At 36.4% G+C, this 27,834-nt stretch overlaps 1 protein-coding gene across 15 annotated transcripts in view; it reads right to left on the reverse strand.

Annotated features, from left to right (window-relative positions):
- SOX5 (SRY-box transcription factor 5) overlaps positions 1–27,834 on the reverse strand; it is a 903,293-nt gene that overhangs the window by 86,489 nt on the left and 788,970 nt on the right. For all 15 annotated transcript variants that reach the window (XM_074357827.1, XM_074357830.1, XM_074357824.1 and 12 more), the window contains one exon: positions 12,396–12,481. In XM_074357827.1, coding sequence (XP_074213928.1) covers positions 12,396–12,481 — 86 coding nt within the window. The remainder of the gene's footprint in view (positions 1–12,395; positions 12,482–27,834) is intronic.

Consider the following 27,834-nt stretch of genomic DNA (forward strand, 5'->3'; position numbering starts at 1 on the left):
GCCAAATGAGATCTTCAGGGCTCGCTTGACTATTGTCGAGTTTCTAAAGCGTTGGTGGGGAATGCCTCAGATCAATGACTGCCTCAGCACCCCTTCTCTCATGCTTTCCTTGACAGCACATGAATAAACGTATCACGAACCAGAGAAGTCCACTGGTCAGGTGCAAAGACTCCTTCTGGGGATTTCTGGGTCTCACAGCTACTTTCATTAATGCTTCATTTGCTTCATTTCCCCCTTCTTCCATGATATATAGGTAGGTTTTCTATGTATTTTGGAAATAAGAAGACTTGAGTTCTCGCCAGGTTAAATTACTTGAGACCTGACTCACATACCACTTCAGAAGTAGGGTGAGAGCAGTTTGGGAGGTTAGAGGGATCAAGACAGACCAACTGCTTTGGCTTGTCTTTATTATCCCCCAACTATTGAGTCTGCTGTACATCTCCCCCCATTATAACAAAACACTGTAACTTTCCAATAACACACAGCTTTCCCTTCAAAGGGAAAAGTTTGTTCCTTTCACAAATAATTATCAGTGTCATAAAAACAAAGATGCTCTAGTACCTCTTATGGAATGGAAAAGAACAGAGATACATTTCTTATATTTTTAGGAAGAATTCAGGTTTTTCTGTAGTCTTATATGTAGAAGAAAATTTTTTATAATGAAAGGACAATTTATTTTCATAAAAACTTTCTGCTTGCGTTACATAGGGGTACATGGCTCCCAAAGAAGATGTTCAGCCCCAGATTAAATTAAGACAGATTTCTCCATTCTCTCATACACCTCTGTACTATAGAACATCATTTCTATATCATAGAAATTGACCTGCTAACTTGAAATACGGATTAATTTGTTAAGTTCATTTCTGACAGTGGAAGATCCTTGAATACAGGATATAATGGCGAGGATGATAGCCACTAATGATGGCTGAATGCTTATGCTATGCTAAGCATTTTGTATGAACTCTCTCATATAATCCTCGCAATGGCTTTATCATGTAGGAACAATGCTGTGACATTTCGCAGGGGAAGAAACTGAGTCCCTAGAGCTCAAACTCCTAACTCATCATACTATATGTGTCATATAAATATCATTTATTTGTGAGATTTATTTTATAATAAAATATTTACTTAAAAATAGTTTTTAAGATGTTTAAATAAAATTTGGGGAACATTTTTTAAGGAAAGAAGAAAAAAACCCTTAAGTCATCAGGTCACCTAACTGATTGTACACCACGATGCCAGTAAACTACTAAATGGTTACAGTGCGAAGACTGAGCCTAGGAAACTTGATACTTTATAGTTTCATACTGTATTTAATGGTACCTTGTGTTTAAGGTGACACTAAAACATCAAAACCTAAAATTTCTCAGGAAGGACACCAGATGCAAGAAGAATCAAATTAAGATGAGAATAAAAATGAAGAACCCTTAAGGACTTTTGCTTTTCTTTTTCTTTTATTGTTTAGTTAAATGTCCTGGCTTATCTTCTATATGTTAACCAAATGTTTTCACTGTCCTATTTCTAACAATTTGAAGTTCCTTTAAAACTGAAGAACTCAATTCAGGGGAAAACTAGCCATATGAAAATTATTTAGGGCACATACTTGAAGCAGCAGGGGTTGCATGCAGAGCACAGTATTGTCAAATTTTCGATGAAAACGTGTTATTTTAATTACTTACTATAGATGGAGGGCCAATGTTTTCTGTAGTTCTGCCTCATCTCAAAAAGGAAGTAACTGTAATTTCAACTATTGCTATTACTTTTTTTCACTCCAAGTTGAAGAGGTCTAGTGATGGCAGAAGCAGGAGAGAAGACTGTTGGAATTGCCCCGCTGGAGGCACTGAGTCTGCTGGCCCTGTGCTAGCTGGGAGCACACTGCCAGTCTGTTCCTCCATCGCTTCCTGTCTGCTTCCTTAATCCAAGAAGCAGCTGGGTCAGAAAAAGGAGGATGGCATTAAAGAAAAGGTCAGGATTAAGAAAGATGGAATAATTAAGGGCTCGTTTCCCTCCTCCCTTTTCTTTTCAAAAACGCCCTCAGTTTGGCAGGACGGTACTAAGAAACTTTCACAGGAAACAGCAAATTTGAAATACGCTGGACTGGTGTAAGCTTTTTATCTGAAAGAACTGAATAGAGCTCTATTTTCAATTCTCATGAAGGCACGTGCCAACCAAACATAGCTCAAAACTGTAACATGGTTTTTCTCCTTAGCCCTTCTCTCAGAACATTTCATTCATGGTTGCAAAATCTTATCTGCATGATTATATAATCATCTTTGAATACTATCTTTCTTCTAAGAAGCAAATAAAATATCAACAAGACTTGTGATGTAAACAATCTCACTTTGAACCTTTTATGAACAAATAGATATGAAACTGCACGCTTCTCTGTTGTTTTGTTTTCTGAATTCCTTGATCTTTCAATAGGTTTTCACAAAAGAATTAATTCACAGAGCACAATCGTTGAACTCAGCAAAATGAAAGCAATCAGAAGGTTGCCATTGTTACTAATATGCAAATCCTACCCATTGTTTTATTCATTCTTAATTTAATAGCCTAAATGCAAAAATAGCAATTTTTTCCCCTCCTTTTACACAGAACAACATAAAAATAATATATACGAATATACACATTTATTTTTAAGAATACTGTGATGAAACGGGAAGAAGGTAAATTTAGCTTTTAGCCATTAGGATTCCAGGCACACTTCTGTTACTATCTGATTTAGCCAGGTCACTACTTAAAGTCTAAATTGCTTCATCAATAAAATTCAGGATTGGAATAGAAAAATGATTTTTAAAATTTTGTTTTAGTAGCAGAATCTTTAATTGAAACACTCTCAGCCGGTAGAACTCAATCTATAAAACAAATAAAACTGAATGCTGCTGTTCAGGGGTAGGAAAGCCACTCAGATTCCTGTGAATAGTTTGGAACAACTGCTTTTAATGGTCTCTGAGGTCCTTTTTACGTCAGACACACTTGTTAGGACACGAGGCTGTATGACTTTCTTCAGATTCTACCCTACTTTCACACTCCATCGCTTCCACATTCAAGTTTGAAAACATAGGAACTATTTCTTTAAAGGAAGTAATAAAAAGTTTATAAATTTTCTCAGGTTTATATGAGAAAGAGTTTATCCCCAGACAATAAAGGAGCAGAATAAGAGATAAGGTGTCTTAGCATATATTCTACTAACATATCTAGAAAAAAGTAAGCTTTGAAGGGTTATATCAGAAAATCTTTTTTAAAATATTATTTATTTAGAAATGCATTATTACATTAAAAGCATGTATGTAACTAACTCATTTTAAATTGTATAAGTTATTTGTTCAGAGTAGTTGCTGGCAGCTCATAGAGACAATTCATCTGCATTATACCCATGGGGAAACAGGCCTGACAGGAGGCATTATTTTCATTTTATAGGTATAAATATTGAGACAAAGAGTGAGCCACAGCAAAACATAGAACACGATCCTCCAAGTAACTACTCAGATTTTTTTTTTCTGGATAAGTAAACTCATTGCTTCCTAAAGATTTTTGTGATGGGCCTTAAAATTATACCACATGGAGGAAAACTTATTTCCTCATCAATAAGACAATGTGCCTCAATTTTACTAACTTGCTTTAGATGTTGCCCTGTGAAATAAATCCATGTAAGAAAAGTCTGCCGTGTCCAAGTTTGTGAGACTGCCTTACTTTAAGCAAGAAAAACTTAGTTTTACTACTAGCTAATAACAGTTATTAATCAACTAAGAATACCAAGCATTTATTATTACCTAGGACATAGCATTTGATAAACGGTAATTAATACTTCTGTTGCTCTAAACGCCTTATGTATATTATCGCATTTAATCCTCACAACAAGGTATCATTTATACCCACCTTTTACAGACTAGAAAACTAAGGCATGGAGAGGTTAAGTGACTTGCCCCAAATCACAGAGCCTGTGGATGGCACCAGGATTTAAGGAACAGACGGCTGCAGGTACCACACTTTTAACCATTATGTTATCCTGCCTCTCATTAAGTAATAGTGCCTCTTAAAATATTTATCTGAAGATAATGCCTTAATACAATAATACAAAATTTTGCTTTAGTCTGTTATTTTCCCTCTAATTATCTCCTGCTGAGAGACTAAGTTTTTCTGTATGTAATTAATTAACTATGAAGACTTCTGCCCTATGTTTGCCAGTTGCGTATAATATAATGTACATATTCCAGCTGCACGCTTTGTGATTTAGCCGTACAAATAATGGATCATATTCATGGAAAATATTCAACAATTTTCTGGTACTAAGACCAGAGTCTGATCCTCTTAAGGAGAATCTGTCCTCAGTTGGGTTCTTTAGGCTCAAGATTCTTACTGGTTCTATTAAGGTGATAACTTTTACTTATGTAGAATTTTACTCCTAAGGTTGAATTTATCTTCATAAAACATTCCTTGAACAAACTGAAAGATACTAGTAATATAAACTAAATTGACAATTGGGTTGAAGAACAAATTTCTAATATAAATATAATCTGTTTTTTTTTTTTTTAAGTGGAGGTACTGGGGATTGAACCCAAGACCTCATGAATGCTAAGCTTGCGCTCTACCACTGAGCTATACCCACCCCCCACAACACAATCTGGTACTCTAAGGAATATTAGTTTCTCTCCCTACTTAAATATAGCCAAGACTAGAGAATTGAGTAGCTCCGTTTTTCTTGATAAAATAAAAAAGCTGTATACTTTAAAAATTATGACAAATCGGTATTGTTCCTAACATTGCACCTACTATTGGCCTTGAGCCTAGCAAACCTCTTATGTATGGTAATTAGCCTAGAAACATTTTCGAGTAACCTAACCATGTTTTGATTAAGAGAACACAGAACGCCATCGAGGAATGGGCATGGACTGGTGAGCAGGAAGTCTGGCGTTGATAAATAGTCTGTATTAATTTAAGTGTAGGCAATGACAGAACTTCAAATACAGTTTTAAAGTTTACCATTTGATCGGTCATTACAATAAAAATGGGTACTCTGTGGAGAAGTGCATGTGTACCGAGGCTTCTGTTAGCGTGTAACAAGACACCATGAAGCTGCTAGAAACAAGGAAATACGGAAATAGCGTGAAGAAGACACTGCCTGCACTTTCTCCACTGTCCAAGTGTCACACAGCCCCCGGGAACCCTAGGGGCGGTAACAGCTGTGGAAGCGGTTCCTACCAGGTTCCTCCCTAAAGGAGCCCCTCGAACACTGCTGGGTTCTGACTCTGGTCCGTGTGGGCTGGGAAAAGTCAGAGAAAATGTTGGCTGCACTTTCTCAGGCCTATTTGCATATGTTCTTTAGTATGCAGAATGTCTCTGTGTATAATTTAATTGTTGTTGGGGGGTTTTTTTGCCTCTATTAATACATATGCAAATGACTCACACTTGCAGCTGTGCTGTATTAATCATACGTGCGCTTCTGTCTGTCTGCCCTGTAGGCTCAGGGTCGAAGGGAGAGGAAAAGAGGGAATTCATTCTTCTAACCTGCGAGAAAACTCACTCATGCAGACAGAAGTACGGCAGCAAACCACACACCAGGGCTGCGACTGAAATGAAGAGCAGCTGATCATTTGTCACCTGGCATGGCAATGACTGTGACCTAAAAGTTACACTGAATAGTGGAGAATCTTTGCAAGTATTCATCCCTGTAAGTAATTCCTTCAATAAGGAGGTAAAAAGCCTCACACCTAGACCTCTCCATATGGTTACTTCCTCCTTATTGATTTTCTGGGGGTTTCTCTTGGTCAGACACGAAAGCCACGCTCAGTCACTCACAGTGCTCTGGGAAATATGAAACATTCATCTGTGGCCTGTCATAATTATTGACCTCCTTCAGAGACTGGCAGAAGACTGATAAAAAGATGAACTTCATTTTTTCATCCACATCTACCTTGATGTTACTCTGTATAAGATAAAAACTGAAGCCATTCCCACTATGACTACCAGTACCCTTGACAGATAGGAAAAAAGACGGATTTTAGTTGATATTTTGTGTAATTCATTCTCTACTGTTATCACACGTCATCCATCATTTTCTTCATCCCAGAGAATGCATGTTACTGATGTTACTGGCTGCTGGAAGTGTAGCCTTATGTGATTTCATTTATGACAATTTGTGACTGAGTCTTTATTGCAAAAATATTATTATGCATTTAAAAAATAATCCTACCAACAATCAGTAAAAGGTGAATTAACTCAATAAAAATTCTTGAATGAATGCTACTTGCTTATTTGAGTAAAATACAACTATCCAGGAAGATTTCAGTCTCTTTTTTTTTCCCCGCTTATCACTATTAATCATTGGTTGGAGTCAACATTTTTGGCTTCCTATAGGTAGAACAGGTGGCAACAATCTTTTGGCCAACACGAATACAGTATTTATAAACTGAGAAATAAGTGGATAAATATTTCCTTCTAATTTCAAATCTTAGAAGTCTAGTTACAAAATAGAAATCGAATACTGCACTATAGTTTCTACTATTAAAAAGTTCATGATGCCTATTAAGTAAAATGCAAATTAAAGACAATGAATATGAGAAATAAATGTTAGATGGACTGTTGCCATCATTTGGTTTCATTAATTAGAAACAGACGATTTCCTTAGCTGATTTTATCTAGTCACAAATGTCCAAAAGATTCAAAGTGTACGCTCTCTTGCTTAAATAATTATACTCACTTCTTAATATTGAAATGAAGCTAGATTAAATTTCCATATAAGATAATCTCCCTCCTTTGAAAAGAGACAATATCAGGAGAACATATATCAGAAAGTATCCCTGGTTCTTGGAAGAAGAAAGTAGTTTGAAGAGGAAGGGGAAAGAACAAAGAGAAGGGGGTAAACTCAGTAAATGAAACTGCTAATTGGCTAGTTACTATTTTGATAATGCATCCTTCTGTTACATAGAAACCGCTTACTTTAGTGTTGTATTGGCAAGGTGAGTCAGACTGAGTCAAAGCACCTCCAGCAGCTCACGCTTCTGCATACTTCGGTACACACACTAACAAATGATGTACAAGTTAAACTAATGTTGCAGTGTTTGGTCTCTCTCTCTCTCTTTCAAATTATGACTTTAAAAGAACTATACAAACTGTAATAAATGCTAAAACACATTTTTTTATGCAGCAGTCCACGGTTATAATAAGATAAAGGGAGGGAGGAGCACAAGAGAGAGAGCTACAATTTTCCCATATACTAAGAATCCTCTAATAGGGGTTGAAAAAAATATATAATGTTCCCTGGTCTTCAAAATTAACATCATTTATTCCAGAAATTAATCATATGCTGATCTGTTATTTTATTAAAAGTGATTATGAGCATTAGCTCATGATAGGTTTTTATTTTATACTTATGTACTGAGCACCAGCAAGTTGTTCAGCCTTCTCCTGAGCACGTGAGAGACATTACTGAATAACAGCAAGAGGACAGTTCCTGCTCTGGTGGAGCTTAGAGGATACTTGAAACAGACAGACAATAAATAAGGAACATGATAAGGAAGTTATGCAGTATGTCTGAAGATGACTAGTGCTATAGGAAACAAGCAGAATAAGGGAAACAGGAAATGCGTTATCTCTGGGAGGGTAATTTTATGATTTCAGGGGTTAGAGTAAGCCTCGGAGAGATGATGTCAGAGCAAATTCTTGAATGAGGTTGAGATAAGAATTAGCCTTCCAGGTAGAGAGAAGAGTCTTGCAGGTAGAGGCACAGGTAATAAAAACTCTAAGGTGGATTTATTAAAACAGATAAACAATAAGGCTCTACTTGACAGCACAGGGAACTATACCCAATATCTTATATAACCCATAATGAATAAGATATGAAAAGGAATATATGTGTAAATGAATCACTATGCTGTACAACAGAAATTAATACAACATTGTAAATCGACTATACTTCAATTAAAAAAAATCCATTCATCACATGGTAGCTAACCAACTGAAAAAAAAAAAAAACTCTAAGGTGGGAGCGTACCTTGGCAAGTCAAGGGACAGCAAAGAGTTGGAGCACACTGAATACGGTAGTGGGAGCATTTATACACATAATTTTTAAAACACTGTAGTGCCAAGCATGGTACTAGGCATAGTGTTTTCACAAGGATGAAAATCAATTTACATAGGAAACTAATCATTAATATTCAGCTTAATTCCAATGTTATAAAGAAGAATAGCTAACTAACAAAAACAGATACGTAATTTATTTTAAGTGTAATGATAAGATTAATTCTTCACCCTTTCATTTAGTGAATATTTATTGAGTTCATAAAATATTTCAAGCACTTAGTTAAGTGCAAACGATGGTGAGTCAATGACTTCATAGATTTTATCATCTGGTAGAAGCCAGAAAGTAGGATTTAAAACATATTCTACAAGTGCTATGAGGGGGGAAATACAGTGTGCTCTGGAAATCCTTAAGAGTTGGTAATCCAGACTTGGGGACAATGAAAACTTCACTGAAAAAGTGAGGTTTTCACTTGCAATGTCAGGGACAGGTGGGAGCTGGCTTGGTAAAAGACGGTGGGTAGCAAGTTTTCTGGAAGAGCAAATGCCACCTGTAAAGATCGGAGGGGAGAGAGAGGGTCATGGGGATCATCTCCCCTTTAATTAGCAGAAGGGCATGATCAGGTTTTCTAAAATCAGGAAGACCATTCTGACAAATGTAGAGAGTGTGTTGACAGGAGCAAGATGGAGACAGAAAGACCAGTTCAGGGGCTACTGTGGTAAATCGCGCAGGCACTGAGGGAGGCCTGACCCACAGAGTGACAGTTAATACGGAAAGAAACAGATGGATTCCTGATGTAGTTAGCAGGTGGAATGAATAGGTAATGAATGAATAGGTGTAGAGGAAGAGGGAAGAAGAGAAGTTAATAACAGCGCTCATGGTTTCTGGGGTTGACCAATAGATGGAATGGAGCCATTTGCTAAGGCCAGACAATGAGCTGGTCTGGGAGCAAGGAAGAGAACTGGCAAGGTCCGTGTTATAGTTGGTTTATTGTGTCTGTAAACACCTGTGCTTCCTCCCGCTAGCCAACACACAGTTGTCTGTATGAATCTGAAGCTCAGAAGAGACTTAAAAGCACAGAAAAAGCTCAGAGGAGACAAGGACAGATATTTCATTAGAAGAGAAATAAATAAATTGGTGCCTTGGCACAACATGTTAATTTGTATGCTTTATATGCATAATTCAGATTAAGCCATTTTTTCTCTATAAAGAAAGAAAATAAATATTTGACAACATTTAGACCATTTTAACTGCTCCTAAAAGTACACAGTAAGATGATTTTTAAAATGTAAATTATATTTTATTCCATGGTAATTTTTTCATTATTTCATCCAGGAATATAAAATGATATGTAAGTAGTAAACAGTGGTTTAGCTTAAAACATGCTTTTTTCATTTTGCTGGTCTTTTAAAACAACTGTACTCATCATTATTCCCTCTTTATTTAATAAAGGCCCTGGTTATTGGTTTTACTTAAGATAATATTATCCGAGTGCGAACAATTACATGCAGAAGGTTATTTCAAAAGAAAACACAAAGGGTAGCTAAACAAAGGCAACCATGAGTAGAAATAAATTTATAGTGTCCCTTCTTAGATGTAGATGTTCAAAAAGAGAAGCCTGGATTAACATAAGCCTGTGTAAAGAGGCATGAAATTGAACACGCAAAGTCCGAAGCAGATGGCTGTCATTATGAGCCCTTCTACCTCCTTCAGTATCACAGTGCATAAAGAAATTTATATTAGTACCAATTAATCAGTATTATTGTATAAGTTTATTAGCAGGTTACTGAGTTAGCAAATGTCCTAAGAAGGGCAATGTTTCCAAAGTTTAAAACAAAATCGCCTGTACTTGGAAAAAGCAAATATAATTGTTTCAAAACCATGGATTTTGGACTCTGTGACCCAGTTTTCTTCCTTGTTAAATGGAGTTATTATTAATACATAACACAGAGTACTGTAGTAAGAATTAAATGAGATAATCCTTGTGAAAGTCTTACCAGAGAACCCAGTATTAGAATCTAGGACTGAATCTTAATAACTTAAAAGAGAATCTTAGTAACTGAAAGGGAGTCAGAAGTGATGAAGTCTACTCCAGGTATTATAAAGGGATGGAAAATGGAGACTTATCAGAGTGTAATTAAAAGCAGAGTTTGGAGAAAATTAAAACTGGCTCATGCATTATACTCCACCACGACAGAACTCCTCAGATGTAGGTTCACAAGACTGGGGAGAATGTTAGGTGCGGGCTGAGATGTGACTTCTGACGAGGCATTGCAGTTAGCCTGTCTCTGATCCATCTGGGCAGGTTTGTGGAGAAGAAAAGAATCTGGATGCTATTTTAATGCAAAGGGAGGGAGAGTATTACAAGCTCTCCTTTGCAGCTCTGGAGAGAGCTGAAGTCAAGGTCCAGAATCGATGAACATAGTGTTGGGTTTATGAGGAGAACAGTAGGTTGGTGTAGGCGCCCCACCAAAGATGAGAGTCAGTCTACTTCAAAGAAAAGCCAGATTCTCTGTCATGACACGCGTTTAAACACATGCTTGGATTTGAGTACTATTTTAAAATCATGAGCAAAACGTGTGTGTTGCTTATGTATATGTGCTAATGGCCTATCATCAAAGAGTTTTAGATTATTAATTCTCTTATTATACTACAGTGTTGATTTACTGAGATTCTATAAAAGTCATATATTTTAATGGGTAGATGCCACTTACATAAAAAGATCTTTATCCCATTTATAGATCAATTTTAGTTGAAGTAAGAGTTAATACATTTGGTGTCCTTTTCTTGTTTTCTGATAAACAAATTTTTTGGTATCTTTAAATTTTAAGGGAATGTGGTATCATAAGGCTGGAGATAAAAATTTGTGCCTAATATTCTAATACTATCTTTCTAGGAAAAGAGGTTTGGATTGCTGTCTAATGAAGCTACTGCCTACCAGAACCCTGCAATGAAACATAGAGCCTCCAACTCTCCCACGCTCATCACTAATCTGGTGGTGAAAGGAAATGAGAATGTTTCATTTGCTTTGAAAACTGACAGCCTCAATCCCTAAAACTCCGATTTTCCACATTCAAATCTTTTGCTGGATATTCCTCCCTCTTCCTATAATTCCACGTCTCGTTTTAGCTTCACTGATGACAACCACTTCTCCGTACTGCAGGTATTTCCCAGATTCCAAAGGATTACAAATATTGTTACTTTTATTGTCCCCATGGCTCCAACACTTCCCAAGGTATTTCCAGCTCAAAGAAACAGATACACTGTAGCCATTCAGAGAAAAGGCAGAATAGGAGTGACTGTTGTTAACCTCTACAGAACACATTATGCCTCAGCTCCTCCCATGAGACTCAACCGGCTTCTCAGAAACCCACCAGGTCTTCCCACAATTCCCTGTGCCGACCAGATGTACCTGTCTCTTGATGCTACAATATAAAGCTGTATTTTGCTTATTGACTGAGGTCATCTATCATGACAGTGCATCTTCATGAATACAATTTTATTTTATTAAGCACCAGTGCTTTATATCTGGCCTCACCAGCATACTGTGTCTTTTAGGCAAAGGAAAATACAAACCTTCTCACAAGGAGAGATTAACCCTACTATTAGATGACCTGTTATTCCTATTAAATAATTGTGTAACTATAAAAAGTCCGTAACAACAGACACTAGGGGAATAGGATGTTGATTCCAGGATTTAAACAGTTGATGAAAAGATACCTTTAATATAATTTCCTTGATATTCCTTCCAACTCCAGAGACAAAATGTCTAAAGTCACTTGGATGTCTGGTAAAGCTGTCACTGACATTCACGGATACATGGATATATATCTTCTGCAGGGCTGAAAAAGGTCTTAATGAGGATGTCTGGATACAGTTGAGCTCATTTAGGCACCTGCTTTTTTGGTCTACTTATCCATGCTTATCCAACTGAGCTGGTATTAGCAGGAGAATAAAGAGATCTACAGAGTGCTTCAAAAATACTGGGCATCTTGCACAATTTTAAACGTAATTTTTGTTAAGTTGTCTTGATCCATAAGCATCTGAATCTCTCTTGTAGTTTTTTGTTGTTCTATCTTGATGAGGACCATTCTGTGATGAAATTATGGCATACAGTAATCAAAGCAAAACCACAGCTCATTTTGTTAAATCATACCAGGCAATAAAAAAATTACAATAAGCTATCTTTAGCATGGAAAACGGGGCTAAAAATTAAAAGAATCAACTTCTGGTTGGAGAATCAGTACACACAAATTCAAAAACAAAAGAGTGTGAGACAAATATCACGCGTGAGTTTTATTTTGCTTTAGCAGGATAATAGCTGTTTTCGATGTTTACTTAACCTTTGTCTCTGGCGTAGCGTCCGCTGACTTACCTGCAGCTGGAGCGGACCTAAGCCCGGCGTTGCAGCGGCAGCAGCTGCCATGGTCGTTGGGATCAGCTGAACAGGGTAAGGGTCACCTACGGAAGAGAATCACAGAAGCGTCAGCACCTTTTATCTACTCTCCACCTGCAAATTAAACTCACGCATTCACTCCTTCCAAAAGCCTGCTTTTGTGCGCCTTGCTGAGGCCTAATGAAAAGCGCTATTGTGCAGCTTTTTACTAACACTCTTTTCACAATTCTGGCTGAGAGAGGAATGTGAATAAAAGGCACAAGCAATTAAGGCGGAAACCTCATCCTTTTTTCATGATGTATTTAGGAAAATGGGAGGAAAAAGTGCACACTGATCAGAGGGCTGCACTTTATTACACACACACACACCCCCCCCCCCATAATCCTGATAAGACACACCGACTCCTTAGCGAAGTTAAAATGTTATTAGACAGGGAACTTAACTAAACTTTAATCTATTTTAACAAACTAGACGCTGAAAATTTAGGCCAAGGAGCTTATCTTGTGAATGCTACGTTACTGCCTCGATTCAAATAACCTCTTAAATTTGTCTTCAGGACAAATTCATCATAAAGAAAATATTTAATGCATCTTTAAAAGTTATATAAAATATTGGTTATCTTTATTATCCCAGAGACAAATGTTTATAAAATAAACTGTAAAGAAAACAGAACATAGTTTCTCCCTCAAGGGACTTCTGTTTGTGGGAATGTTGGAAAAAATAAAATTTTAGTAATTCAAATTAAAGTTCTATATATATGATCTATATACATATACAGACACACACAAACATATATACACATACAGAAGACTGTAACGTATGTTTTTGATGCAAATAAAAATTTTTTCCCACTTAGTAAAGAGATGCAACAGACTTTTTGCACAGAACCCAGTGACATGTTATTTGAAATATAACCATAGCAAATAATGGAATTTAATAATTGTAAGAGCAACTTTCTAACATACAAAGGTTTTTTTAGAATTCTAATTTGTGAAAGCTTGTTGAATGTCAAATGTATGGAAATATAACTGAAAATAACTCATTAATATATTCACTCAAAAATATTTATTGAGCACCCACTATGTGTCAAGCACTGCTGTTGATACTAGAAAGAGAGGTTTAAAGAAGACTCATGTTCAGAGGTAGATTTAGTGGGAATTTACTGAAGCTTTCTTTGGGGTTCTGGGAAGGGTCCCCAACAGTGTGTTCACAGGGTCATATGTTTTTATATTCGTAAACTTCCTCAATTTTTAACTTTGTTGTGATTTCTTCTTATAAATGAATATCCTCTTTTACACTTTATATATATATATGAAAATCACATAAATACAGTTATCATATTTTTATTCTTAAATAAGGTCCCCCAAATTGTATGTTTCAGGCTTCAAAATACATGAATCTACCTCTGCTGATCGGGCCTTACAGCTTAATAGGAGAAAAAGATGGAGATAATTCAATGACTAGTATAAAATATAATGACTAGTAGGACAGGGGAGTATATAATGCCATGGACTACACTGAGAGTGCCCCAAACTTGGTCTAAAAGGTCAAAGATGGCCTCTAGGATGAACTCATGGTTAAGCTGAAACTTGAATTAAATGAAAGTTAGCCAGGTAAAGAAAAAAGGACGAATGTTGCAGGAAAGAAAATAATTTTTGTTAAGACTCAGTGTCAAATTCGAGTGTTATATCACAGCCCAGTCCCTGAAATGCTCAAGTACAGATAGAGTTCAGGTGGGAAAGCAGAGATAAATCGGGCTGGAGAGGGAATCAGGAGCCAGATTATGTATTGCTTATAAACAACATAAAGCAGATAAAGTGTATCTTATGGGATAAAGGTAACTACGAACATGGGAAAAAGATGGGTTGAGTAAAATCACTTGGTTGGAAGCTGTAATCTATACTAAAAAGATGCAAAACTCTGTATAGTATGTAACGATGGCCTAGGTTAGGGTGGTGATGTTGGAAGGAAGAATGATGGAGAAAGTCAAGTGATAACTTAAGAGACAAAACTGGCAAAACTTAATGGCTGTTTACATATGAGAGTAAGAAAAGACTCAAAGATGACTCCCAAGATTTTTCACTTGAACAGCTGACTGGAGAGTGGAACTATTTGTTGGGTTTGCAAATATGGATGAGAAGCAAGATTGCCAGGTTGAGCCTGTCAGGGTGGGGAGGTAAAGGGGAAGGAATAAAGAGTTCTGTTTGAGACGTATTAAGTTTGGTATTACTATCAGATATCCAAATAGAGGTGTTCACTGAGGCACCTGATAAACATGTTAGAATGTTAGGGCAGAAATCTACATAGGAGACATAAATTTGAAAGTGGTCAGCATATATCTGGAGTTTAAGCTCTAAGCCTTCATGAGACCATTTAGAAGTGAACTGTAGATAAAAAAGAGGTCCCAGGATTGGATTATGGGCTATACCAACATTTAGAGTTAGGGAGATAGGTAATTAGCAGAAAAACTGGGAAGAACTGTAAATGGTGAAGAAAGATTTTCAGTAAGAATGATCAGTTTTATCAAATTCGGGACTGAGTAATGAAGTCACTGGTAACTTCAGCAAGGACTGTTTCACTGGAGTAGGGGAGGGTGTTAATTGGAGTGAGTGTGATCAATAGAGAATGACTAAAAGAAAGGAACTGGAGGCAGTAAATGTAAATCCTTGCTTTCCAAAGTGAAGTTCTCAAGCGCAGCTCTGGCATCACCTAGAAGTTTGTTAGAAACACAGAATTTCAGACCCCACCCCAAATTTAACGTGGAAGGCAGGCTCTCAGATGACTCTCACTTCTTGGTGTTTCGTCCTTGTGCAGTTCTCTGCCCTGTGGGCTGGGCCTAGTAACTGCCTTGTCATCAACAGAATAAGGCAAAAGTGCTGTGATGTTACTTTTGAGATTAGGTTACAAAAAGACTCCGACTCTGTCCTGCTTGCTCCCCCGTCCCCCTCACCCCAGCTAGCAGCTATGTTGTGAGCTGCCCTATGGAGAGGCTCACACTGCAAAAGACTGATGTCCTCAGGCCAACAGCAAGCAAACACACAAGGCCTGCCAACAACCCAAGGAGGGAGCTTGGAAGCAGACTCCTCCCCAAGCCAAGCCTAGAGATGACCAGAGTCCAGGCCAGCACCCTGGTCTCAGTGATGTGAAAGATTCTGAGCCTGAGTGGGGCTGTGTCCAGATAATTGTTACTTTAAGCCACTAGGCTTTGGGACAATTTGTTAAGGCAGTGAGCATACACCTTCTGAATTAGCATTTAAATTGTAACAAGATTCCCAGACTATCTGTATGCGTTTGAGAAGTACTGAAACAGACAGTTTCAGTGAGGTGTGTTGCTAATGAAGGATAAGTGGTTAAGAAAACTTTACTACAGAAGTATACACTGGTAAAAATTGGAGCATGCTTGTATGCCAGTGAGACAGATCTAGTATACAGGGAAAAAAAACATTGGTGATACAGGAGAGGAGACAACTGATGTTACCTGGGAGGCTTTACTTGTCATTTAATCCAGAAAACACTCTATCTGGTTTTATAAAGAAAAGTTTAAATGTTTAAAAGCTGAATTTGAATTTATGCAAACTAGCTGAAATAGCAAATATTACAGTATGCCAATTAGAACTGCCAACTTAAATACTTGAAATTCTGTAGTTCATTAATATTCCTTATTTAATGAATATAATGTTAAAATTACAGCAAAAGTAAGAGACTGTGGTGTCTTCACAGTGATAATCCATTTATATAATTTATTTCCCCTGTTGAAAATCAATTAATAAGCACTCATATCATCTACCACGTGATCAGAACTCTGCCAGGTGCCATAGGAGACAAAAACAAGGAAACGCACAGAACTTGGTCTCCAGCCATCTGCTACCTGCCTGGCTTCTCCAAGGAAAGCACCTGTCTGGGCAGTAGTGCCCATGAGTGGGCGCTGTAGGAGCTAAGGAAGAACTAATTCCCGGCTTCAGTCTTTAGAGAATGAAGATGGAAATAAGAGGGAGTTTGGCCTGGAAGATCTGGCAGGTGAGGAGGGGCGAGCTGTTTCAGGTAGGGTGAAACGCAACATAGCATGAGTGTGACGTGCTGAAGACATGGAGGGAAAACCAGTTTAACTCACAGGTGATAGAAGAAGGTACAGGGAAGAGAGAAAGCAGGAAGCTGGGAGAGTGTTCATACTCCAGACCTGAGGATATTTGGACATAAAAGGTGATGGATATGAAATGAAGTTTTACATATTTACAATTTTAATTAAAGAGTTTAAGTAATAGGAGGTCTTAAAGAAGACCCCGGATTCAAACCTAGAGATACAGATTCACTCATAAATTTGGACTGATGGCAAACACCCACAAAGGTGTTTTGGGTACTTTCCAATTACTAGCATCCAATTAACAACAAAATTTGTATTATATGGGCATTAAAGGTCATTAGTTAAAAGTGAGACTATTCCATAACATTTTTAAAATGCATGTACATGTTAGAATCTTTTTAAAAATTTTTATGTTTTGGCTGTTATTTTTTTGGGGGGAGGTAATTATGTTTATTTATTTTTAGTGGCGGTACTAGGGATTGAACCCAGGACCTCACGCGTGCTAGGCACACACTCTACCACTGAGCTGTACTTTCACCCTCATTATTAGAATCTTATCATTTTTCATCTCCTGCATTCATGGATGTATATTAATGAAATGAATATAGTTGTCTTTCTTTTGAATATGTATACATACGCATAATATAATGTTACAAATAATTTATATGTGTGTTATGGGCTGAATTGTGCCCTCCCCACCAAGTTTTATATGTTGAAGTCCAAAACCCTAGAATCTCAGAATATAACTGTATTTGGAGATAGTGTGTTTAAGAGGCAATTAGGGCAAAATGAGGTCATCTGAGTGGGCTATAATCCAGTATAACCAGTGTTCTTATAAGAAGGGACAACCATGTGAGGATAGAAGTCAGGGAAAGGCCTCAGAATGAAATCCACGCAGTCTGACACCTTGATCTTACATTTCTAGCTCCCAGAACTGTGAAAAAAAAAAAAAAAAAAAAAAACTTCTGTTGCTTAAACCATCCAATTTGTGGTTTCTGGTTATGGCAGCCCTTGCAAACTAATACAATGTGTTTGCCATATACTGTTTCATATCAATGTGTTTGATGATTAAGTGAACTGGAGAAAACAAAAGGCTGGCAGCAGGAATTTTAAAAAGTACTACTGCTATTATGTACCTGGAATCATTTATAGTTTCCAAGATATAAATATCAACTAATTTCAAAGGTTTGTGCCTAAGGCACCATATTAATGCAACCATCTCCACCCAACATACAGACATACATAAATTGAAGTGTATCTACCTTACTATCAATTTTTAGGGTCTAGAATATCCAGAACTAGTTCGACTGAAATTTGCCCCAGTTACTCAGTAAGTACAAATACAGTAACTGTGAAAATGGCCAATATAGAAATTTAATTATTAATTAAAGAAATGAAAAATATATGCATGTGTTCCAAAGTGGACATAGAATATATAAGACTTCAAGACCAGGTCAGAGGTAGTTCTTAATGGCAAAAGAGAAATTCAGAAACAGCTGGGGATAAAAATAGATCTTTCATTGAAGTAAATACTGTCATCTATTTACACCATCCCTCAGTTAACTGCACTAAAAATATTACAACAGTTTTATTTTGTAAATACTTCATGAGATACTTACTTAGTAAAAAGTAGATAATGGAAAATTCGGACTTTTAAAAAGTTCAAACATGTGTAAGCTATTCAAATTGACTTTCAACTAGTTAGAGTAATTTCTTTTGCTCTTTCCTAGGTTTTAACCATTTGAACAGTTTTTCCCTAAACCTTTCCAAAATTAATTTGCTTCTTATTTCAAGCCAAGTATGGAAAATTCTAGCTCAAAACTAAAACTTTTCAAGAAGTTGAAAAATAAACTGAGGTACATAGTATCTGTTGATACAAATGATATAGCTAATATTAAATAACCCAATAACCCCTTGGAAAGCATGTTACTTATATTAGTAGTAAAGTAATGAATATTTAGATAACGATAATCTCTAGTGACACTGAAGAGTCTCTCTCTGTTTTTTTTTTGTTGTTGTTGTTATACACGGAATAAGAAAAACAACATTTTCCAGTAAGGTTATTTAAGCTGAGGAAGATAGTCAAAAGCAAGTATGTTCTTATCCAGGGTCAACTTCACAAATCTTTTCATCCACTGAACCAATATAAAGGATCTGGAAAATGTTGTGGCACTATAAAAACTAAAATGTATCCACATCTACAATCCCTGCCTAGGAAGAGTTCCTAATAAAGCAAGGGAGATAAACAGATCCAGTAATACAATGAGCAAAGCAGACCAGTGGAGAAGGTAGTCCAGAAACCTCCAGAAAAGAACTTTACCTGGAAAGAGCATCAAGGAAGGTTATTATTATTATTATTATTATTATTATTATTGCTATTGTTATTATTATTATTATTGTTATTATTATTATTATTGAAATATAGTCAGTTTACAATGTTGTGTTAATGTCTGGTAGTGATTCAGTTATACATGTATATTCCTTTTCATATTCCTTTTTAGTGTAGGCTATTACAAGGTATTGAATATAGTTCCCTGTGCTATACAGTGAGGACCTTGTTATCTATTTTATATATAGTAGTAAGTATCTGCAAAGTATCTCTTAAAAATGGTACTTCTCCACCAAATTATCTTTACGTAGGGACCTTCCATGTCTTGTGACTGTTGAAGAGTCACACAGGAAGCCTCCACCACTTAGTGCAACAAGGATGCTCTTATTAATCATCTTCTCAGACTGGTACTTAAAACACCTTGCTCTCAGCATTCTAACTTCCCAGTGGAGGGAGTTCTGTAGGAGTCTAAGACAAAATGAAGTTTAAAAGGACACTACAAATGGTACTTTTGAAAGAAGTTGCTTTCTTTTGTTTCATAGGCCAACAGATGAACTGGTGGGTTCCTTCTGCTTGGAAGGAGCCCCTCGCCACTCACAGGACAGTGCTAACAGTGACCATTATCCTTTATTGGCCCCTACTTCCAGGGATATTTTAATGTTCCCAGTGTATCTGATGCAGAAAGGGAACATTAAACTATACAGCTAAAGAAGCAGGTAGAACACACATCTTGCAAAGCCCTGTGCATTACTTTGAAGGCAACGTTAAACCTTTACCAAAAGGTTTTAAGCAGGAAAGTGACAGTCTGATTTGTGTTTTAGATAGATCAATTTTGTGGCAAGGGAGAGAATCGACTGGAAGAGGGAGAGACTGGAGACAAATAGACACGTTAAAAATTACTGCAGTAAATCAGGTGGGAAATGATAATGGCCTAAACTAATCACAAGGGAAACAGAGAAAGGAACATATGGGGAAGACAGATTTGTCGGCCAATGTGATGGGAGAAAAAGAGATACTGGGAGAAAAAGGAAAAAATCATAGTTGGGCTTATATTTTATTTTCATATGTGTTTTAGAGAAAAAAAATCATTTTTTACAAAAACAGTTCCAATATCAATTGTTCCAATATCATTTTTTAATAATTCATTTATGCGCCCACTGATGTGAAATGTGGACCACTAATGCTTGTTGACTGTTGGCACTCTGCTAAAATATTTTGCATATGTATACATATAAATACACATATACAGATTCACACAGATATAAAAATATTTACTGGTCTGCGTTTAAAATCTCATTTAATCTTGGTAACAATTCAGTAGGGTCGATTACTATTCTCATTCACAAATTTAAAAAAGATATTCAGGATCTCACAAATAGTAAATACTACAGTCCTTACTATTATAGTAAGGAAAGTATTAAGCCTTAGAAAACATCACAGACTATTTTTAAAGCATAATATAAATATATACTTAAATTTTCAAAACAGATAAATTCATTTAACGTTCATTCAATTAACATGTGTCAAACACTACATGCAGGACACAGAGAAATAAAAGGTGCAGTCCTTGTCTTCATGACACTTTCAGTTACAAAAATAAGAATATGGAAAGTGAAATAATATGGAAATAGGATAAATATGGAAAGTGAAATGAATCAAAGCCACACAATTAAAATCACATGAACAAGAAAGGGAGTAATTACCAAAGAAAGGAGGAATTTATTCGAGCTGAAGTCATTGGCAAAAGAATCAGAGGAGGGCTGGGCTTGAGTTAGGCCTTGAATAAAACGAAACTAGAAATGAGGAAAGAAGTCTAAAACTGCAAAGCCTAGTGCACAGTAGATGTTCGATTAACACCTGCTTAATGAATAGATAGTTGAGCCTAAAAGTAAGGATGGGACAAACAGGTGAGCAGAATGTCTTTGTGGACTAGCCTGCATTTGGACCCATTTCATACAGCAGCAAGAAATACTAAGAAGGTCGGTTAGAGCACACTGAGTAACTCAGATGCCAAGGTAAGAATCTGTTCACAGCATGTCCCTAAACATACATACAACTACCTCCGATCCTAAAAAAACAACCAACTGTCTAGATTCCAAAATCTCTCTAAAACACTTTTTTTAGTGTTTAATATGGAGCAATTTATTTTCTTTCCATCTTATTCTCATCCGAATTGATAGAAACTAGTCTTCAGTGATAATCCTAAAGCCTCCTACACTTTAGTTCTCAATTCATGAGCTTCCCTGGAAATACTCTGCACACTTACTAGCGACCTCTGAATTGCCACACTTCAATGAATACCGTTTTGCAACAGCTGATCCTGTTAAGGACCCCCTCTTCTACATCTAACTACATCTACACCCCGAGTTTTCTTACAACATGCTCTTCTGGTTCTCCTCACACCTTGCTGTTACTGCTGCAGTAGGCTGTTCCACCTGTCTCCACTCTTTCCCTAAGTACTGGTACTCCTTCGGGTCTAATCCTTGGTGCTTGGCTTTTCTCATGCGATCCCCTTAATCTGAATGATCTTATCCAGTGTCTTGTTCCACGACCATATACAAACTAACATACTCGAAATCAGTGACTCCAGCCTAGGCCTCTCACGTTGTTTTTGGACAATCCCACTCCACCTGCCCAAGCTGTGTCATAGGAAGTTCAGTCTTCACAGGTGCAAAACTTAATTCATCATCTTTCTTGAAAAACCTGCTTCTACTCCTGGTATTTCTATCTTTTTTGGGTGATACCCAGTCACCTAGGCCGTACATCTAAAGGATCCTTGATTTCTCCCCCTCTTTCATCCTCCGTGGCCAATCCATCACAAGCTCTGCTTTTTTAACTCTCAGGTTTTCATTTCTTACCACTGGAAGAACCTACCAATTAGTCTCCAAGGCTCCAGTCCTGTGCTAAAGAAACAACTTCTCCACTCAGTCTCCAGTGGCACTCATTACAGGTACACAATAAATACTCACTGTTGTATTTGAAGTATAATAAATCTTTATTGATTGTATACTATGTGTTAAGGACTGAAAAGTTCAAAAGTGAGCAAGGAAAGTATGTCTTGACAGGGATGAATCGATAAATGGATGAATGGATAGATAAACGCCAGTGTGACCTCAACCCCGAGTTTCAGCCCTTAAATGGTTTTTCAGTTCCTCCAGCATATAAGGTCTATAAATATTTCCTTGAATTGGTACCCACTTATGTCTTCAAACTATTCACCTGTCATTTCACGTCTTAAAGTATACTCTCAACACCGAACTGTTTATAGGTCCATGTATACCTTATTCCATCTCCTGTTTCCCAGCTGTTATCAAGGCCATTTCTTTTTGCCGGGAATGTTGTTGCTGGATACTTCCACCCCAACAACTTCTTCAATTGTTCAGCTGCACTTCATCCTGTAGGATCTGACTTCGGGAATCCCTACTACAAGACGCCTTCCCTGATCCCTCCTGTCAGTCTTGAACTGAACTCATTCCCTTCCCATTCACTTCTGTTAAAATGCTGTGCATGTCTCTATTACACCTGCTTACAGCGCTTCCTCCCCAGCTAGACTGTGAGCATCCTAAAGGCAGGGCTGTATTTTATCATCTTTAATTCCCAGTTCCCAGCATAGTGCCTTGCCCACTTAGGACTGTTAAATATTTATTAACTGAATAAAGAAAACAATATTTTATTTAAATAAGAAATTAACAAATTTCAAACACAGGAGAACAATTTTCCCATATTAAAGCTTGGGTTTAGCAGAAGAAATAGATTGTAAGCAAATAATTATACAAATAAGGAACAAATTAGTTTTTTGCACATGGTTTAATGCAAACAATAATGGTGTTTAAGATCAGCTGCCAATGATACCAAAGAAGGATAGAAAATGAAGGGGAGAGAGAAGCTTAGACTTTAATAGACTTTCAGGATATGAGGAAATGAGGACCTGAAGCAGATGGTGAAAGAATCTTTTGTAACATATTTTTACACATCAATTTTTAATATCTCATAGTTTATCTCATAAACTTTGATTTTAAAAGCAATTTATATCCCCTTGGGTATGAAAAATAATATGAATTTCCAAAGCCTTACAATAATTTCTGTTCACTAACAAGAATCCTCTAGTATTATGCCATTAAAGCACCTGAGCACGGTCAAGGTGCTTACTAGGAAAGACACTTTATATATAAGCAAATGATAAAAACAAAATCCTTCCTCACAGCGACTGTTTCAAATCACCTTAGACTTTCTGAAACCAAAGCAAGTTGAACTTTGCCTTCAAATAGCAGTAAGTTCAGCTACATTTCATCCCCCATTTTAAGTAGTTAAATTTAAAACCATTCTCCTAAATCATCTTGTGGAACAAAAGAAGTTCGAAACAACTGATGTCGGTTTTTTGCCCAACAAAGGTGAAGGGTTTCTAACTGCAGAAAAGTCTGTAAAGCCTTTCTAGATTTGCTAGAATAGCATGATGTGACTTTAATATTGCAAACTTTTTATGAGAAATGCTAATATTTTGTAGTAACTCTCATAAAATAAATAATGAAATAAATATTTCATAAGAATTTTGAGAAAGTAAAATTAATAAATTATCTCTTGTTTGACTAAGCAGCTATTTTTTCATTTTTCTATTTTTTTATACAGCTCTTTTAAAAGAAGCTATTTTGAGGTGATTTTTAGTTCTTAACTGCTTTGTTACAGGCTAAATTTTTTCAGTAAGAGATTTTTTAAAAATAAAAAACTTTTTTTGCCTTCTTAATGTAGCATTGCAACTGAAAACTTTATTCTACTTAATTTAATAGTTGCCTAATTGGCTAGTTTCAAAATAGATTACCTTATAAATGCTTTAAGAAACACTTTCAAAATGGGAAGACATTTCTGCTTATAAAAAATACAGCATTTTTTTTCTTCACTTCTTTGCCCATAAAACTAATGAATCCTAGTACCAATGAAAATTCTTGGATTGATGATCTTAAGAAATCTGAGTATCCCTGAAAAGGTGACAAGAATCAAACAAGTCTCCTTTTCCTTCTGCATTCCAGCATTACAACCAAGGCCTCGTTTAACTACTGCATAATAACTCATTTTAAGCTGTTCGAAGAGAATCATTAATTAATTAAGAAATTGCTTCTATATGTACATCTATACCAGAGTATGATGTCTAAATTTCGCCTCTGTGTCTTATGAAGAAATGAAAGGTACAGAAAAGCATCCAAAATGATTAAGGGATCAGAAGTAGGGGTTTGGAAGAGAGGTATTCATTTAAGCTACTTAAGACCAATTCAAATGCTATTTCCCTTTTATTTTCCACTTTTAATATTAAAGTTTTTCATTTCATTTACCAAGCATTTCATTTTTTAAAAGTATTTTATTTTTTAACAGTCTTACAGCCTCTCCACTTTTCTGTCTATCAGGCCTTTTGATAGACAGCCTTCCTCCTAGGGTGCGTCCAGAGTCTGTGATCTGTAGAGTGAGAACACGAGGCTTCCTAAACCACTGTAACAAGAAGCCTGCAAAATATACATTTGGGAAGACTCCTGGCCTAGAGCTTTCTACTCTAATGGTACATTTTAAACCTCTGGAAATTAAGAAATGCTATGAAATTTTCCCTCCCCCTAAAACGTGAAAAACAATTAATGCAAATGTCTTTACTGGTCAGAAATATAGCGACCTAAAATAGGTAACTCCTGAAATCTTTTTCATTACATCACAGATTCAATTTTCAAAATGGGCATATACAATTAATAAATAATAATGATGTATTATACAATGATGTAACTTCTTTAGAAATGCACAGACTCATCCCATCTAACTTTTACAACCTCCTTATGAAGTGAGTGGGGCAGACATTACTGGAGCTACCTTAAAGAGTAAAAAGCTAAGGCACAAAGAGGAGGATGATTTGCCCAAGGGCACAGAATAACACAAAATGGGACTGTGACTACCAAGGTCTTCTGACACCTTGTGAGTAACTTTTTTCTGACAGATTTACTAAATTGAAATAATTAATAGTTTCCGATTACAAAGCTCACTGATGCTTATTCATAGCTTAATTCAGATGAGTCCCCTTTAAAGTTTTAAACCCTCCATTAATCAACTCAGAGAGCATCAGAGTGTAGAGGTGATCTCTCTGGTGAAAAACATTCAAAAGGGAACAAAATAAATGAAAGTAAAATATCACACAAGAATGGAATTTTTTCCATGGATAATTCATTTGGGACAAATATGTGCATCCAAAAATGTTTATTGTCATATTGCCTAAAACTGTTAAGTATTATAGACAAACTTAAATGTTCCTTAGAGGGGAATGCAAATAAAATATGGTGCATCCAGTTTAATGAAGTGTATTGCAGGATAATCTAAGTCTAAAAGTGTGGAAGAAGGATGGTCATGATATTCTTATATTTGTAAGTAGAATATCATATATATAATATTTACCATCCCACACATTCTATATTATATAGTACACATCATATACAGTGTATATACATATATAAAATCATAGCTTATATTATAATATACAAGCATGTTCACACCCTGCATATTACATATTTAGACTAGATATAAATAGATGTATATACATATTTATGTATGAATATATAATATAGTTATATCTATAACTAGTTCTAGAGAAATACATTCCCACTTGTTAACAGTAATTACTGCCGGGGATGGGATGACAGGGGTGCACGAGTGCAGGCAGCTAACTTTCAGTTTCCGTTCCATATACTTTCTCGCTGAGGTCTGTACAGTCAGCAAGTGCTATCTTTTAATATATTTGAAAAAAAAAATGTGAAGCGTTGTTTTCAGCTGGCTATATAAACAGGTTTAAGAAAGGTTTAAATATATTCTTCAAAAATAGGACCAAAATAAATTATTAGGGAAACAGTTTAAAACAGTAAGTTTTAAAAGTAGTTGTAGTTCCCTGGGCTTGGGCCTCTTCCACTGGTGGGGGTGGGGACGTGGGAGCTGGAGACGATGTGTAGAGCATGGGATGGAGCCGTAGCCTGCGGATGGAATCAAGAAAAGAACAAGCCATGGGCCTGATACCATGGGGCCACCACATGAGCAATGCTTGGACTATTACGTGAGTGAGAAATATTCTTTTTTTCCACGTTTAAGCTGGTATTATTTTGGCTTGTTATAGCAGAGTTAAGTTTAACACCGTATCTGAGTCACGCGATATTCCCAGAGCATGACTTGTTCGATCCTCACGGAAGACTGACATCTATGGTAGCGTTAGAAGCAAGACACTACCTTAGCCTATTTTATTAAATGCTTTTTCTGCTTCCATACTCTTCTATTGACCTTATGATTGAAGTCTGCCTTCTAGTGGAGCTTTCTACAGTAAAGAGCACGCTTATTGGACGATAGAGTTGTCCAGTATTGTTAACAGTTACATCTATTCAAATAAAATAAGATATTGCTCCTCTGGGCTTACACTTCAGCTTGATGACCTTAGTGAGTATGAATTTAATACTAAGATGAGATTCCGTGTTTGCTGTGGCAACAAAAATACAAACCTAGAATTCTGAGGGTTAGGCAAACTCATACAGTAATGCCACACTTTGAGGCCTCTTGGCTGAAAGCACAGAGTGTAAGTAGCCAAACACTCTTTCCATCTGAAACATCTACATTATCAAGAAAGAGAACTCTGTCAAAAAGAAAATACTGAGCTCAGTGGGTTTATATTTAAGTTGAATGGCATTCTTAATATTCTTAATGTTAAAAAGCAAGCAAGACGGATTAAAAGATTATAGTTTTAGTCTAATAAAATCTGAGGACTTTATCAAAGAAAAGGCTTTCACTTTTTTTGTTGTGTTGTACGTGTGTGTTTTGGTGGTGGTACTGTGTGTATGTGCGGGGGGACGATCAAACACTGGTTACTCACATAGCACAGTTATCGCCTCACAGAGTTACAGCGCTTCAATTTAATGATGTCTCTATGTTTTATAAACAATAAGGCACAAAATAAGCTATCATTTTTATACTAAGTCTACAATACAGACATATATAGTTCCTTTTCTCAGTGATGAATACTGAAAAATATAAACTCCATTTTTTAGCAAAAAAAAAAAAAACAAACACATTTTATTGACCTTCAAACATCTCTCCCCTGAGAACTGGAGTGTGGCTGTCACCATATAATTGTGGAATGTTATCTACTTTCTTGTACTCAATTCTCTTTACTTTTTATCATTTTATATTTTCATGCCACTGATCTAAGATGCGACTTGAAATGATTGGCTGTTTAGGTACCAAAGTTCTTCTTTACAAAAATAAATATTTACAAAGCTCTGAACTAAGTCAGGTTCACCCAAAGTCACTGGTTTCTAAGATATGGGGAGGGGAGAGCAGGTAAGGGGAAGAGCTGGTCATAATAATTCTAACACACAACACAGAAGCCTGCAGATACGATTACATCTTCTCTCTGCTTATTTACAAAGAACCTACAGTATGTGATCCTGACAACACATGTTTCCCATTTTGTCAGTTCCATAAAAGCAAACCACGTCAATGGTTTTTAGCTTGTGATTTGGTGATTGTTTCAGCACTGATTGTTTCAATGACCTGTCTGTCAGCTAACACAGTTACATCAGAAATTAGCATGCAGTCTCCGAAAATGCCGGACACATGGACCCGCTGCACCGAAGAGTATAATGGAACGCACGTGATGCCCCCATTAAACAACGAAACATGTGACATTAACTGAAAACAGGAACACATCAGCAAATGTGCCTGAGGAAGTTTATGGTATTTAACTCCTAAACATTAATTTTATCGTGGTATATGAGGAACTAATTAACTGAGAGTTTCCTTTTTTTATTGGAAGCGGAAATACTGTTCAGAAAACTGATGAAGAGTAAATACAGCATATTTTAAGTTTATTAAGCTTGGCTCATCAACTTCTATTTATTTAAGCTAATCTCATAAGGCAATTAAATATTTCAATCAGTAACTTTATATGGCTATTTTATTTACCACATTTCTGAAAAATTAATCAATGTGTTAAAATGCAGAATGAG

Source organism: Camelus bactrianus, chromosome 34 (assembly GCF_048773025.1).
Source record: "Camelus bactrianus isolate YW-2024 breed Bactrian camel chromosome 34, ASM4877302v1, whole genome shotgun sequence".
In the NCBI taxonomy this organism is placed as follows: domain Eukaryota; kingdom Metazoa; phylum Chordata; class Mammalia; order Artiodactyla; family Camelidae; genus Camelus; species Camelus bactrianus.